The sequence below is a fragment of the Chenopodium album genome, chromosome 23, assembly GCF_948465745.1.
Source record: "Chenopodium album chromosome 23, dcCheAlbu1.1, whole genome shotgun sequence".
NCBI lineage: Eukaryota > Viridiplantae > Streptophyta > Magnoliopsida > Caryophyllales > Amaranthaceae > Chenopodium > Chenopodium album.
In genome coordinates, this window is record NC_137856.1 from 2486498 (window position 1) to 2503716 (window position 17219).

A 17219-nucleotide genomic window follows, 5' to 3' on the forward strand; every position below is an offset into this window, starting at 1 on the left:
ATTTTTATCATTTTACCGAAAATGGCACCCTTGTTTTTTTTTTTTTTTTTTGTTATTTATTTTTATCCAAATGAGATTATGTATGTAAGTTCAAAAACTTATATGCAGTCATACACATATTTATAGCATGTAAAAATTTTTAAGTTTAAATGGTATAATATCATGTTTGGGTACGCCCATTGCATTAGGGTACATACAAACTTATGTTAAACTATAATTATGATTGATATTTCTTTAGTTATAATTCGAAGTTATATTTAATTGAACTTTAGTTATGGAAACATTCTCTAAGTCATAAAATTTAAGTAATTTATGATTGAAGTTAGTTGTGGATCCATGAAAAATATTTAACGAAGTCAAAATGCACTTCATAAATTTTAATGGGGTCATTTGATAAAATAAATAAATAAATAAATAAGCAATTTTCATTAGAAAATGAATTAAAGTTATAAGATTTTTTTTCATGTTTCAGTGGAATAAAGGACCCACTTAATTGTTGTGCATCCACCACTAATTGTTAAAAACTTTCTAACGAGCAGCATTTCAGCATTTGTAATAAGTTCAGGTAAGTTTTGTTAACCTTATTATCACCTATTTTAGTTGTAATAAGTTCAAATATATTCGGTTTAGTTCAGATAAATTCAGTTTATGAAGAATAAGTTATGATAAAGATTAGACAAATTAAAACTAAAATAATTAAGTTAATATATAAGGTTTAATGAGTTTAGATAAGTTTTATAAGGAAGGGGATATAGGCAATAAGGTTACATTTTTCCCTCAATAATATAATTCCAACATTGAAAGGATTTGATTTATTAAAGGAGGCAGGGAAAAATGAATCATTCCATGGTATCCAAACAAGAGATGATAGATCTCTTCTTTTCTTTTCTCTTTCTTTTTCCTCAATTAATTCTCTCAATCCAAACAAAGTGTTAGATATTGAGGAGTTTTTTTTTTTTTTTAATAATTATTTTATGAATTTAATGTAGTATTTATGTTTTTTTTTAATTGTAATAACCTTCAAATATTCTTTATTGGTATTTAGGACTGTATAATACAAAATTAGAACTGTCTAATTTGATTGTAATAACCTTCAAATATTCTTTATTGGGATTTGGGACTATATAATACTTAATGGGACTGCCTAATTTAATTGTAATAACCTCCAAATATCCTTTATTGGGATTTGAGACTATATAACACTTAATTGGGACTGCCTAATTTGGTTGTAATAACCTTCAAATATTATTTATTGTGATTTTGGGACTACATAATACTTAACTGGGTATGCCTAATTTGATTGTAATAACCTTCAACTATTCTTTATTGAGACTCTATAATACTCAATTGGGACTACTTAGGACCTGTTTACATTTACTTAATTTCAGTTCAGTTCAGTTCAGCTCCAATCAGTTCATTTCAGTTCAACTCCTAATTTCCTTTTCTCATAAAATATTCATTTCAGCTCAGTTCAGTTCAGCTCCAATTAATTCCGTAAATGTGAACATGTCCTTAATTTGATTGTAATTACCTTCGGTTCTTATCTTAAATTCTTTCTCTCATAAAATATTCAGTTCAATTCAGTTCAGCTCTAATAAGTTCAATTCAGTTCAGTTCAGCTCAGTTCAGTCAATCAGAACAGATTCTAAATAGAGACTGCCTAATTTGATTGTAATAACCTTCACCTTTTTATTGCGACTTTATAACACTTAATTGTGACTACCTAATTTAATTGTAATAGCCTTCGACTATCCTTTATTGGGATTTGAGACTATATAACACTTAATTGGGACTGCCTAATTTGGTTGTAATAACCTTCAAATATTATTTATTGTGATTTTGGGACTACATAATACTTAACTAGGTATGCCTAATTTGATTGTAATAATAACCTTCAACTATTCTTTATTGAGACTCTATAATACTCAATTGGGACTACTTAGGACCTGTCTACATTTACTTAATTTCAGTTCAGTTCAGTTCAGCTCCAATCAGTTCATTTCAGTTCAGCTCCTAATTTTCTTTTCTCATAAAATATTCATTTTAGCTCAGTTCAGTTCAGCTCCAATCAGTTCAGTTCAGTTCAGCTCCAATTAATTCAGTAAATGTGAACATGTCCTTAATTTGATTGTAATTACCTTTGGTTCTTATCTTAAATTCCTTCTCTCATAAAATATTCAATTCAATTCAGTTCAGCTCTAATAAGTTTAATTCAGTTCAGTTCAGCTCAATTCAGTCAATCAGAACAGATCCTAAATAGAGACTGCCTAATTTGATTGTAATAACCTTCACCTTTTTATTGCGACTTTATAACACTTAATTGTGACTACCTAATTTAATTGTAATAGCCTTCAACTTTTCCTTATTGGAACTCTATAATACTCAACTCGTACTGCCTAATTTGATTGTAATAAACTTTAACTTTTTTTTTATTGAGACTCTTTAATACATAATTGGGACTGCCTTATTAATTGTAACAACCTTCAACTTTTTTTTTATTGAGACTCTAAAATACATAATTGAGACTGCCTAATTGATTATAACAACCTTCAACTTTTCTTATTGAGACTTTATAATATTTAATTGAGACTGCCTAATTGATTGTAATAAGACTAACAATAACATTTAAATATTTGTGAGTGAGACTACATTAATACGAGTACTTATTTGGACTAACATTAGTCGGATTGCCTAACATTACACAATGTACAAGTAAGTCAAGTATACATATAATGCTAGATTGTTAGTGGTACATAACGAAAGATGAAATTAAAGAGTTAACCATCTAAAGAGCTTTGAAGGGCCTGTTTACATTTACTTAATTTCAGTTCAATTCAGCTCTAATCAGTTCAGTTCAGTTCACTTCAGCTTCTAATTTCCTTCTCTCATAAAATATTCATTTCAACTCAGTTCAGTTCAGCTCCAATCAGTTCAGTTCAGTTCAGCTCAGTTCAGTAAATGTGAACATGCCCGAAGTATGCTACGTTTATACTAGTGAAATTTAAGGACCAAAAATTTTAAAATTAATATTTTAAACAAATCTCACCAATAATGCTTTGACATGTAGTACATTAACGGGTTATTAACCTATACATTTATACAACCAGTCATGAAAGTTGATTTTTTAAAGGAAAATGTTATACATAGCTCTTAGGGCTACATAAGCATTAAATTCCCACTTAAAAATCGTATAAATTACTCGTAATGAAAGTTAAATTTAATATAAACTTTGTAATACAACCCAAAATCAGCTTATTGTTGTTAATTTAATATTAGAACTTTGATTGCATATTACTCCGTAACTATTAACCACGGCTATATTTTTATTGTATAACAATCATATATATCATTAACATAAATCATTAATGCCCGTAAAAAAAAAACATAAATCATTAATGCATAATTATAATAATTTAATTTAGGAAAAGATATAAACAGAAGATCAATTTGACAGAAGATATCAATTTGACCAAGTTCCATTTTTTTTTTTTTTCGTTCAAAAAAAAAGTTCTTTTTTTTTTTTTTTTATAGTAATTGATATCTTTGTAATTTAAGTTGAAATAAATATTCTAGCCTAAAAGTATGCATCCACTATTGTATATAAGGATAAGGATTGATTGTACACCAAATTTTATTCCATGAATGTATCCTCTTTCACATTGGCTTCCTAAACTCACGCCACATATTTTTTTTTTGGAAATTCACCCCTCTTACTAATTTATAGGTTTAAAAAAAAATTAAATTTATTGAATGGTTTTTTTTAGAGCTTCGAACGTTCAGTAATGGCAGACAAATAACAAAACTGACTGATGATAATATAACTTATAAAATCACTACATTAGCCGTAATACATGGATATTGTTATGATAATGATTTAAAAATATTATGTCCACCTTCAACAATATCATTGCAGCTTCAACATTCAACAATGGCAAATTACTCCCAAAGTTATAGTATGATTTTTCAAAATTAAACACAAAATTACTCCATACATATAAGATATGATAGTGTTTTTTATATGAATTTTTTATACTGATAATTATTTAAATCTTAGAATTAAATTGACTTAAAATTGAAGCATACTTTTGATAATCTAACATTAATTTTATTGATTTCATATACAATTAAGTAAATTATGGACGAGATTTATATGACCGGTGAAGATTTTTGGTTGAATTGAGATGAAGATCTTAGGTGTTAAACATGAAATAAGATGTATTTGAGATTCATAGGAAGATTTATTGAAGGTTGAAGATGAAAAATTTATTATTTGTTAATATATATATATATATATTTTGTAAAAATAATTTTCATGTTAAATCAATTAAACAAACATCCCCTTGATGACTGTTTTGCATAAGTGTCAAATTGGACGATTAAGATTAGTCAATTTACAAATAAACGGTTCAGATTTAATCTCTTAGCGTAGTCGAACATAGTCGTCTGTAGTCGTCCATAGTCGACAACTACGCTAGAATTTTTAAAAGAATAAAGATATCACCATTTGGAAAAAATAATACCTGTTATTCTATTATTCATTCTTGATTTCACAATGAAATATGGATCACTCTGATGCAAGTGCGAGGCTGTTGAAGCATAAGGCTCCTGGCTAACATTGCAGTTTATGTCAAAGGCAAGCATATGTAAAAATAAATGTAAGCACTTTGATTAATGCATGAACATTTGAGAATGTTTGATGTAACAAGAGCACAAGGGCAAGCGATGAGAATCGATCTCAAGATCTCCTTCAATGGGGAGAGAAACTATGACCACTAGAGCTATCCCTCACACTCAACTCTTACATGGACATTTATCCCTACCTTGTAAAAGTTTAACAAAATTCTAATGAATAGTATTTGGACATTTATATCCTTGAAAATAAGCTTTTACATATTTGCTATATTTGGTTTCAAAAGCCTTAAAATTGTCTCTTAAATCCCTAAATTGATTAATTATTTGTAAATGAAATTTTGTTTATTTCAATATAAATTCATCTTTTACACCATTTCTTTTTGCATTTCGAATTTGGAATTTAAACACTATTTAACACTAAGTATTTTAAATTAATTTTAAATCTACGGAGTACAAAAATTACGAAGTATATAATTATATGGTGTCTTTTTTATTTTTTATTTTTGGAATAATATGTGATAAAAATATAGACAATTACATTTCAAGAATTCGATATTTTTTTTTATCATTCTCCTGCTAAATCAAAGTAATTCTACTAAAGTTTCTAGCATTGCACATCTACACAACATCCAACTTATTTATCTTCTATATGCAAATAGTTTTAACAAATAATCAGGTAAACAGGCATAGGGCATGGGCATAAAAGCCACCTATAATAATTATTCTCAAAAGGGTAGCTATACCATTGGAATCCCTAATTTAGAAAAAATAGATTTTAATATTGCCAACTTTGCCTCATTTTCTTTAAATAACCCCAACTGTGGATTATTGTAGATTAATCTTAATTTAGGATTGTTTATAATCTTCAATCCCAAATTGGTCAACAAAAGTCAATGATCTGTTATACTTCGTAACAATTTACTTAACACATTTCAAATTGTGATTCGTCCAAATAAAATAAAAGAAAACTGAAAACAGATCCTAAGTTTTTAATACAATCCCTGAACAACCATTTCAGCATGAGCAAAAGAATTGAGAAGAAATAAAATGGACTTGCCTGATTTGGAGAATACTTGTAGATTTGTCCATCAAGATATACTTTTAAGACGTTGGATCTAGAAGGCAACTCCGACAGCAGGGGCAAAGAGGATGAAGCTTTTCTTCTTGGCCCTGTGTAATTCAAGAAACTTAGGCCCTTCGTGTCATTTTTTTTAATTGAAGGCAGGTCCTTATTTCATTATTGAATCATAAAAAGAAATTCAAGTGTTCCTCTTATAACATAGTTACATAGGCAATTCACAGCATCAACATTCTCACCTCCAACAAGTTGGCACACTATATACATTTAGTTAAGGTAGTTTATAAGAGTTATCCAAGCTTATTTTATAATTAAAATAATTTAGATAAAGAGAATGGAACTTGAATAATGTACCGCCACAAGCCTATAACCATATAATTAATAGTAAGATGTTTACCTTTCGATTCTGCACTAGATTGGGATTTTTTTGTTTTAGCACGACCAGTTAAACTGCTTTTCCTAAAGAAAGATGGAATAGCACTAAACACCTCCTGCTGAAAAAAGTCACATATCACGGATATCAGTAAGTCAGTATGTTGTCAATCAAGCTAAAGCTAATACTCTTTCCATCACATAATAATTGGAAAACCAACGTGAAATTTTTTTACCTGAATATTGGAGAACCATGTGGGTTTTTTAGTGAGTTTTGGGCAACTCCTGATATCGAGTAAGTTGAGGTTAGGAAGTGAGTATAGAGCATTATAAGGTAGAGATTGCAAATTTGGACAATTATAGATGTATAGTTCCTGAAGAGATCTAAGGTATTTCACACTCTCCAGCTGTTGTAGCTGTGGACAATCTGCAATCATGAAATACTCTAGAACCTTGGCAAATTGAAGCCAGTCAGGCAACCAAACCATTGGAAGACCTACAAGTTCCAATCTTTTAAGATGGGGCAGTGCCAATTCTTCCCTGCTGCTCTTAAATTCCTTTCGACAGTTTAGAACTAGACCACAGTTATGCAGAACCAATTCCTCAATGGGAGAGAACTCAACAAAAAATATTGAATATATATCAAGTCTTGGGCAATCAAAGATACGCAATATATTCATGGATATGTCTCCAATGTTGGTCAAATGCATACAGTGAGAGACTTGTACCATACTTGTACGGCCATGAACAAACAAAGATGATTGCCTGGATGTCAAGTACAAATTCCTTAATTTGCCTAAAAACTTCAAACCCTCAACATGTTCCAATCGAGAACATCCATCAAAATCCAATGTCTCCAATAATGGAAAGAACTCACAAGAGAAGCTTTCGAGAAGAACATTCCCTGACAGGCTAAGATATTTTAATGAAGATAGATGGAAAGGTAAGTTCTTAAATTGGCATCCAGACAAGTCTAATACACAAAGCTTTTTTACTCTATACCATCCAACATTATAACCTTCAAATTCGCCATAAAAAGCATCCCAGTGACTATAGAGCATTAATAATGAAGTAGTGTTTTCACAATTCTGGATCACCTTTTCCAGGTTATACCGTGAAAACCCGTTCTTGTGGAATGCTACATGCTTAGTTCGTTGTCCAACAGTTACAGAAGAGGAACCATCAGTACTACGTGTATTGAACACAGCTACCTCTTCAGCTGCAAGGCGGCGTGCTGTATCATGGACGACAGGGCTCATCTCACAGCTGTATACGCTTCTGCTGTTGCCATTACCAAAAACAGACACGGGTTTTTCAAATATCCCTCTGGAAAGCAGCTCTTCAAAAATCCGCTTTCCAGTATCTCTCAAGATACTCGTTTCATCAGGTTTTACATATGTTTGAATACCTGTGGGCGTTTTGTCAGGATTTATAGATGTTTCCTGTGTATCTCTCAAGATACTTGTTTCATCAGGTTTTACATATGTTTGAATACCTGTTGGCGTTTTGTCAGGATTTATAGATGTTTCCTGTGTATCTCTCAAGAGATCCTGAGCCACCCACATATTCACAAGAGTTTCTCTGACAAATCTATAGCCTACAGGATAAGTTGAGCAATACACAAGTAATCTAAAAAGATGGGGAGGAAGTTGTACAACATTTTCAGGCAACTCAAACTCTGTAATTTCACTAAGATCAGAATAACTTTTAAACAGTGGCGCCAAGCGTGAGATAACCAACCTCAGCTCCTCAAACCTCTTCTCTTCTTCGTCGTCTTCAACAATTAAAGAAGTCGCATCAAAATGAAGATCCAGTAAATCATTTGCCCTGCAAACAGAGTACTTGATATCATCAGTGGATAAAGATAAATTGTTGGGAAGGCTAGAGTCAAGCAGAAGGGGCAGTGCATCTTTCAGTTGTGTAAGATGATATTCCAGATCTGGTGGTATTTTGTATTTTGAAAGATTACAGGGTTCCAGTTTATGGAGGAGAGATGTAACAACATCAGAGAGTGGAGGATTGTCCATCGTCTCACAAACAAGACGATGAAAACCCACAAACGCAGAAGAAATGAAATAGGGTCGGCAGATATTTGATTTCTTTCTTCATCCAACACAGATTTCTTCCAAAAAAAGTTTTGGTAGTTGAACTCCTCAGCAATACTATACTACGGAGTATAATCTATTCATCTCCATTATAATACTGAGTAGTGAGTACTCACAACTTGTGACAAAAAAGTACTGTAAAAAGTTATCACAATTCCACATGGCCAATGACATAATGTTAGGTGTCGGTAAGGGAAAATGGAAAAAAAAAAAAAAAAAAAAAAAATATTAGTGTACTCCATATTGTACAATGAAAGGAGTAAGTTAAAATCTTTGAATACGTAATACTCATTATTTTAGTACTCCTTGTTGCATTGGATAGTTTCTATAATTAGTGTCGCTTATGTTATTGAATATTGATTTGTTTTCAAGTCCTTATCATTTTATTCAATTATTCCTTTTGTCAAACAAAAAAATAAATAAATAAATAAAAAGCCAATTATTCCTTTTTTTTTTAAAATTATGTTTTCAATTTTTCTAAACTAATAAAAGATATTATAGACACATTAAATAATATCATATACTCAATAAAGGATGTCATCCAGCCATTAGAGGATATCAAAAACCCGCTAGACTGGTGAAAAATTTGAACAGTCCGGATTGACGCTATAGTTTGTGGGTAGGGCTGTACAGAGTGCGATTTAGACCGCACCAAACCGCAAAACAAACCACAATTTTGCGGTTTGAAAATTGCGATGCGGTTTTCGAAATTGACAAAGCCGCACTTTAATGCGATTTGCGGTTTGTATACTACTTTTTTTTAAAAAAAAAATGATATATAAAAGAACTAATATATACTTTGTATGAGCTAATCTTTTACTATTAATTAATTAAAGGTTAAAAAAAGGGTTTAATAATTGAATTATAAATTAATAATTACAAAATAAAATATAAGTTTTGTATTAAAAAAATAATTATAATTTTTTTTTTTAAAAAAATATGGTTTAACTGCAAACCACATTTTGCGGTGCGGTTTTTTTAGCGGTTTGAAAAAATTACAAACCCCAATTTTGCGGTTTGGTGCGGTTTAGGATTCAAACCGCACCGCGAACACCCCTATTTGTGGGATATCAAGTTGCTCCCCTTTATAGCCGACTCTAAAAAATTGCATCAATATTGATTGGAAAACATTAACCTTTACTTTTTTTTTTTTTTTTTGAAAACATTAACCTTCACTTTGTCCAAAAAAAAATAAATTTAAAAAAAAAAAAAAAAACATTTAACCTTCGCAAAAACAAGGTAAGTAACTTTTTTCTCTCTTTCTCCTAATCTCCTTTTTACCCTCCTCTCATCCTTCCTCACTTTTTTACTCCTCTTTTTAATTTCTCTTTACCTTTTCTCGTAAAAAACTAACAAACGAAAACTATCTTACAAGTGATATTTTCATTATAAAAATTCATTTTTCATTAATACTGTTTTACATCAAACCAAACTAAACCATGAAAAAATTATACTCGTACTCCGTAAAAAATTGTTTAAATACAATTATTGGACTTAAGAGTCCAAGACCAAAAGCTCCCGTTTAAAAAAAAAAAAAAGAAAAAAAACAGTGGTCTTTTAAAACTCTCAAAGTAAGAAATGAGGCGAATGATAGAGGAGAAAACTGGAATGAAAAAGGAAAAAATCCCTTTTGGTGTTGAAAAGAAAGTCAATGAAGGCAGTTGAAGTATTGGTATGAGCTCTGAAGTAGGATCGCTGGGTTCAAGATCTCTCCTTCAAATCATCTCATTTCTTCACACCTCCCACCAAAGTTCTTTATTTCATTCCAGGTATGTCTACTTCTTCGACGCTATTTCAAATTGATATTTACTGTTGTGTCAAATCTGTCAATTAATTTCTACATTCTTTGGACATAAAAGAAAAATAAAAAACACTAGTTCACTAATAGATTGATCTTCCCAAATCAGTAAGCTTAGATATTCTGAAAATTAAACAATTTTGGTATCATAAATTAATAGATATTATTTCAAAAAATAGAATAAAAAAATTCATAGATTTCATTATAACAGCAGTATAAAACTGTCTAATCCGAAGTGCATCCATTGCTCGCATTAGGCTTAGAGAGTTAGAGGTATAAAAAATTGAAACATATTCCCGTTACTCCCTCTATCGCTAATTGTTTTCCCTTTTTTTGCAAACATTTGGGTCTAAATTTTTAATTCATGTTCATGAAAATTCTATAAAACCTTGTTTACGTCTAAGGGCCTATTCACATTTGCTTAGTTTCAGTTCAGTTCAGTTCAGTTCAGCTTCAATCCGTTCAGCTCGGTTTAGTTCAGCTCCAATCAGTTCAGTTCAATTCAGCTCTTAATTTCCCTCTCTCATAAAATATTCATTTCAGCTCAATTCAGTTCATTTCAGTTCAGTTTCAATCAGTTCAGTTCAGCTCAGCTCCAATCAGTTCAATTCAGCTCAATTCAGTAAATGTGAACAGACCCTAAGACGTATATAGAATACCGTAAAAAATCAAATTGAACAAACAAATAGAGATGAAAGGAGTAAAATTTTAGAGTGTGTTCTATTTTACTTATTTAAACTTATCTGATCTGATCTTAACTTATTTTATTAGCCCTTGTTAGAAGTTATTTTAGTTATAAATTGAACTTGTGTGTGATAATATTTATACCATTGTGTCACTAAGGTATTAGCTTTTATACCAATGTGGTCAATTAATGAGACGATATAAGAAAACCTCACAAAAGACCCTATTTTGATATATTGATTTTTTAGAAATATTTTTACGATTGATTTTATTTTTACCAATTAAACCCTTTTTTATTGATTCTTTATTATATTTGTTTTCTAAAGTTACGAATTTTTGCCGAATTGAAATTATTTAATTGCAACAAAGAAATATTTTTATTGATTAAAACTTAATTTTAATATTGCACGTTTTGTGTGCGGCTGTACACATCATGTGTCCGCTTGTAAAAGAGAATAAGTAACCCCTATAATATTGTCAGAATACCACCCCTAAAACACTGAACGAGTAGCCCTTGTAACACTGAAGAGTAACCGTGTAAACCCTATATGACTCTAACAAAGTAACCCATGATGACTTTCTTTATTTGTTAAATTTGTTTTTCAAAGTTCACGATCTTTTACGGATTAAAATTTAATTTTATTAAACTAAATTTATTTTTATTAATCGAACTTATTTTTACTAAATTAATTTTTTTAACTGAATGTTAATGTTTAAAGAGGAAGAGAACAACGCCTAATTATACTTTTATTCTCATATATAAATCATTAATGTACAAGTCAAACCGTTACAACTGAATAAAAATGGAGAGAGTAGTTTTGAACTCTAATTTTGGCATCCAATTTCATCTTAGTTTTATTACAATGTTCAAGCTATAATGCCACTGCGCTTCAATTTCACCCTAGGAAGGAGTCAAGGAGGCCCATCCATCTGAGAGAGTGTACACCATCATATATATCTTCAATTATTTGAGCTATTATGGAAGCTGCATTTCAATCTGCCTTTGCTTCAAGTTTACTTCAGAACTTAATCAAACTGATTGGTGTCGTTCAAGTTGAATACAAGAAATTCCAAAGGGGTGAAGAAGCACTGAAAACGCTGGAAACAACTACCATAAGAGCACGGGACCTGTTCAACAGCATAAACACATTTCAGTTGGATGATAGCATTCGACTTTGCTTGCAAGATCGACTTGACACTGTGGCTGTTCTTTGCTTAGATGCAGAAGATTTGATTGAAGATATACTCGATGCTGTCACTCAAAACTCTTCTTCCAAGAAACCAATGCTTAATTCCATGTTTAAGCATCCAAAAAGGTTTAATTGGCCATCTGAGATTCAGGAGCTACAAAGGAAACTAGACAGAGTATTTGAAGAAGTGAAGTCCATCATTGAGCTTATTGGCCAAACCAAAGCTCAAAATGCATTTCGTAATGGTGAATCCAATATGAAATTGTTATTAGTGCCTATAATTGGAAGGGAAAACGACATTATGGATATCATCCAGAAGCTGACCTCAGTTGATTCCGAACATAATGGAGTATCTATCATAGGTATGGACGGACTTGGAAAGACAATGCTTGCTGAAGCCATCTTGGCTGACAAAAGAATTTCAGAGCGATTTTGCCATATAGTACGAGTTTATTTGGTTGAGGGGTGCTTTGAATTCAAAGAAGCAACTGAGCAACAAGGGTCAATTACTGGCAACAATGGGATCCTCAAACAACAAAATCAAAGGTTGTTGATCTTATTCGACAATTTGCTTGATATACAAATCACTGAGTGGAATGACTTCTGGGGTCACATTACAACACAATGGTCTACATACACAGAGATTAAGATCCTCATTACTACTTTCAATCCGCGAGTTTCACAAATAACTCGTACAGCTGCATATTACTTGAAGCGTTTGTCAAGGGAAAAGTGCAAACAGGTCATTGTGAATAATGCACTCATGCTGAATAAGGATTTGCCTGAATTGCATTTGTCGACAATTGCTGACACCCTAACAGCGAAGTGTGAAGGCTTGCCTCTGCTTGCTAGAACTCTTGGGATGGTCCTAGGTCAAGATAACATGAATGAATGGGCAAATAGGTTGAACAAGGAGTTGCGAGATATGTCTGATGTAAAAAAAGATATTGTTTCAACCTTGAGGTTCAGCTATCTAAATATGCAACCTCAATTGAAGAGGTGTCTTGCTTATTTCTCACTCTTTCCTCATAAATACTCTTTCAACATGGATGATTTGATTCATCTTTTGGTAGCAGAAGGGATTATTCAGCTCGATAAAGGCAAAGAATATTTTAGTGATTTACAAGGCATGTCAATACTTCAATATTTGGAAAATGGAGTTGTAAATCACACCGGAAAACCAATATATGAGCTTTACAAATTCAGCCACATATTTTCTCAATTGGATGCTTCAAAGATATGTTTGCGGCTTGAAGAAGGTGTGTCATCTCTAAGTGAATCCTCAAAGATTGAAAGTGTTCGTCACTTGTCTTTGTTGTGCGGCGATATTCAACTTACAACATGGACTAAACTTGAGAAATTCAAACGTTTGAGGACTTTTCTTTCTCTCAATGAGAGAAGGATTGGTCCTGTGCCTCGCCAGCTTTTCAAGGCACTAGTGCGCCTTCGTGTTCTGAAACTGAAAAAAACCGATATTACAGAGCTTCCAGACTCCATACATAGGTTGAAGCGTCTACGAAACCTTGATATTTCTTTTACTCCCATAAACAAATTACCTGAAACACTCTGTAAACTTTCCAACTTGCAATTCCTCAGTCTCACAAACACTTTACAACTTTTCCATTTGCCACAACAATTTCAAAAACTGACTAATATGTTGTGTCTTGATTGGGAATTAAGTGACATAATTCGGCTTCATCTACCATCCCACATTGGAAACCTTCGTCGTCTTCAGACCCTCCCTCTGTTCATTGTGGGTGATAGTCTTGAAGGATACTGTATTTCAGAGTTGAAGAATATGAATTGTCTTAAAGGGTCAATTTGCATCCGACATCTTGAATATGTCCAAAATCAAGCCATGGCAAAGGAGGCCATGCTTAGCAACAAGTTGTTGCTAGAAAAAATAGTATTCCAATGGATGAGATTGGTGGATGCAACTATTGCCGATGATGTACTCGCAGGCCTAGAACCTCATGTTTGTTTGAGAGAGTTGCATATAATAAATTACAGTGGCAAGTTGTTTCCGGAATGGATTTGTGATCCATCGCGAAGCCTTCAAAAGATACACTTGATGAAATGTCCATCATGTGAGGTCTTGCCAGCACTTGGTGAGCTTCAAACTCTTAAGACTCTTGTCATTGAGGAATTTGCCAGTGTAACATCTGTAGATCGCCGCTTTTGTGGAACATCCAGTGTTACTAGGGACATCTATTTTCCATCATTGGAATCACTGACGTTCAAGAAGTTGGTGCAACTCCGGAATTGGACAGGATTGGAAGCAAATGACATGCCTCGCCTTCAAATTCTCAAAATTGAAAATTGTCCTGAGTTCATTAACTTGCCTTCACTCAAGAAACTTACTTCTTTAGTTGAATTAAAGATTGAACGTTGCCCAACAATGAGATCATTGCCAGAGCTACCTTGTTCTCTTGAGTCTCTCAAGATAAGAGAGAGTGATTTACTCAAAGATCGATGTGCTGTTGAAGGAGAAGATTGGGAGAAGGTAAATTGTATTCCATATGTAGAGATTGATGACACAAGGATCCCAACATCGGGTGCCAATAATAATGTCCCAACACCGCCTACTCGGCCACATCAAAACATTGTTTACCAGGTTGGTATTATTCTAGTTGCAATATTACTTGTGTAAAAAATATAAATGTTGCTACATACCATCAACCTTTACTTTTTTTGTTGAACTAAATGACCAAACTTCAGCCTAGTCTTACTCAAGCAAATTGATTCAGGGATATCAACTTGTCAAGGACAACATTGGAGCATTTAGCCGACTCATTTTGAGGGATTAGCACACAGGTTATTTTTTTCAAATTTGATTCTTAGTAGTTAAAATGATAGGATAATGTCGATCCTTAACTTTTTACTTCTCCCTAATTTTGCAGGAGAAGCAGAGTAAATAACTAAGAGCAGGTATATTGATGTCTTTCTTATTTTCTACATAATAGTCTATGAAATGTTTTACAGAGAAGTAAGGCATTGAGTGCATCTAACTTATAATTCATTTATTGTTCGTGCATGCATAGAGTAGTTGTATTTATAATTGAAATTGATTAATGATTCAACATCAGTCATGGCTAGCTCATTTTTTGTATTTGCCGAGGTCAGACATAGATATTTCTATATACATTATTCGTTTGCCTAATTAAGTAGTTCGACCCTGGATTATCACTTGAGCTGTCTGTTGGTTGGGCTCAGGGATGGATCTTGGTTCAGGTCGGCGGGGGCTTGATCCTTCCAAGATGATTCTTATTCTAGTTCAATGATCTATTTTAAAACAAGAATTGAAGTTGTATGTCCCCCAATTTTTTTTCCCAAGATTTCCAAATGCAGTGTATAAATATGCTAAATATTCTGAGCTGAGTTGCTACAACCTTTTTGACCTTTTGTTTATCATACAATTAGTATTAAGCTATCAAAGTGCAAGTGGATTGCGTGCTTTACTTTAGAGAGTTTTTGTGATCTACTGAATATGCAGTAATGAAATTTGAGATTAGTTGAGTTACAATCTGAAAGTTGCCTTTAGTTTGATTACTTTCAATATTGTTTTTTTATTTCTTGTTCTCAAATATTAAGAAAACAATTTGTGCTAACTGATCAATTTCCTTTTTTTAGTACGTGTCCAAGAGATGTGCAATGGTATGTAGCAGCTAGCTTGCTTGGCTTCCTTCATTGTCCTAGCTCGCAAGTCGCAACTGATGACGATTATTCTCTTGATTGAAGAGTCTCAAGTCATATAGCATATGCCTTTATTCGTAACCGAGCATCCCTTTTTACAAAAATAGGTGAAGCTCCTAAGGCATTGGAAAGAAGAGCCATACATTTGACATTGGCTAAATATGTGCACTTCTTTGCTTTGGGGAAAGCTCACTGCAATTGAATATCTATTCTGGTGGTATACTACATGAATACTTCACACGTATTTATTTATGTTGTTTTAATAAGTATTGTTGTAACAAGTCAAGTCAAGTCAAGTTTCTTTCCTCCGGAGCAACAATATGCAGAGCTGTTTCAAGGTTCTCATTGTGTTGGACGACTTGTTCAATTTTAAGAAGCCTAAGGATTAGAAAAAAAAAAAAACACTATTCATTGTTTTTTACGGTTTAAAAAGATATTTTCTTAATTATATCCTATAACTAGTTAGGTGCCCCGTTCGATGTCTGGATTATTTATTAAATTTTAAGATAAGCTTTTTATCTATATGTCAAGCTTTAAATTATATAATTGATATAAAATTAGTTAGGAATTAATGTGATTTTGTGACAATTTAAATTATGTAGTAGGCATGTAAGTACTAATAATAATATTGGTGAAAGTGTTTGATTTAAAAAATTATAAATAAAAAAAAATAAGTTTTTTTTTTCTTTTTGAAACAAAAAAATAAGCTTGAAATATTAGAAATTTCTACAAATTAGCCAAAAATAAAGTAAACAAAAAAATTGTGAAAATCCCGTTGAGTTGACCAAAACCCCAAACTTTGGTCTATTGTGACATTTTTTAACCACTTACCTGAAGTGACTTGATTAGAAATAATCCCGTGACCCATTTTATTAATTTGTTATGGCAGCTTAGAATAAGATAATTATTATTTTTATGTAATTTAAAATGCATAAAATGTGATAATTTTAACTTTTTATATTAAAAATCTCAAAATTTATTAACATTCATCAAATGTGGCGAATAAACATTTTCAAATGAAAAGATTTTTTTTTTGAAATAATTAAAATCCTAAATTATATACTTCATCCGTTTCTTTTTAGTTGACACGTTTCTTTAGTCACGTTTGTTAATGCACATATTCAGCCATTAATGTCTTTAATTATTGAAAAGCAAAAATTATAAAAATTTGATATTTTGAAATATATATCGTGACGAATCTAACAAGATCCACATGATTATATTTTTCATTACGTATAAATCACAAAACACAGTCAAAGGAATATGTGTGAATAGTGTTTAAGTCAAAACTTGTCAACTAAAAAATAAGAGAGGTAGTATATATATATTTTTAATTCTAAAATAAAATGTGAATTTTATTTTATGAGCAAACTCTTATGTGAATTTATTTTTTAATTCTAAAATAAAAAAAAAATCATTATGTACTCATATTATTTTATTCGTCGGATATTTGGATAATTTTTATAAGACTGTTTTTAAAAATAATTTTAATCCTAAATCACTACACATAATTTTTTGTTAACTTGCGTAGCAGATAAAATTAAAAAAAATAAAATAAAATCATCTCAAATCCTATTCGAATTTCAATAGATCCATCTTGTGTGTTTGGTATTTTAACTACCACTCGCAACCCAAAAATTGCCGCTACGTACAGTTATATACTTCTT

General features: G+C 31.6%; 2 protein-coding genes across 2 annotated transcripts in view; one reads left to right on the forward strand and one right to left on the reverse strand.

Moving 5' to 3' along the window:
• Window positions 1-188: 188 nt before the first annotated feature.
• Window positions 189-17219, reverse strand: part of LOC145608728 (uncharacterized) — a 159315-nt gene continuing 142284 nt past the window's right edge. The window contains exon 2 of the mRNA XM_081664333.1: window positions 189-200. The gene's annotated coding sequence lies outside the window, so the exon portion shown is untranslated. The remainder of the gene's footprint in view (window positions 201-17219) is intronic.
• Window positions 9724-16068, forward strand: LOC145608469 (putative disease resistance protein RGA3). The gene is made up of 5 exons (XM_081664085.1): window positions 9724-9956; window positions 11575-14473; window positions 14607-14673; window positions 14760-14787; window positions 15490-16068. Exons 2-3 carry the CDS (start codon window positions 11648-11650, stop codon window positions 14664-14666), a joined length of 2886 nt encoding a protein of 961 aa, XP_081520211.1. The 5' UTR covers window positions 9724-9956; window positions 11575-11647; the 3' UTR covers window positions 14667-14673; window positions 14760-14787; window positions 15490-16068.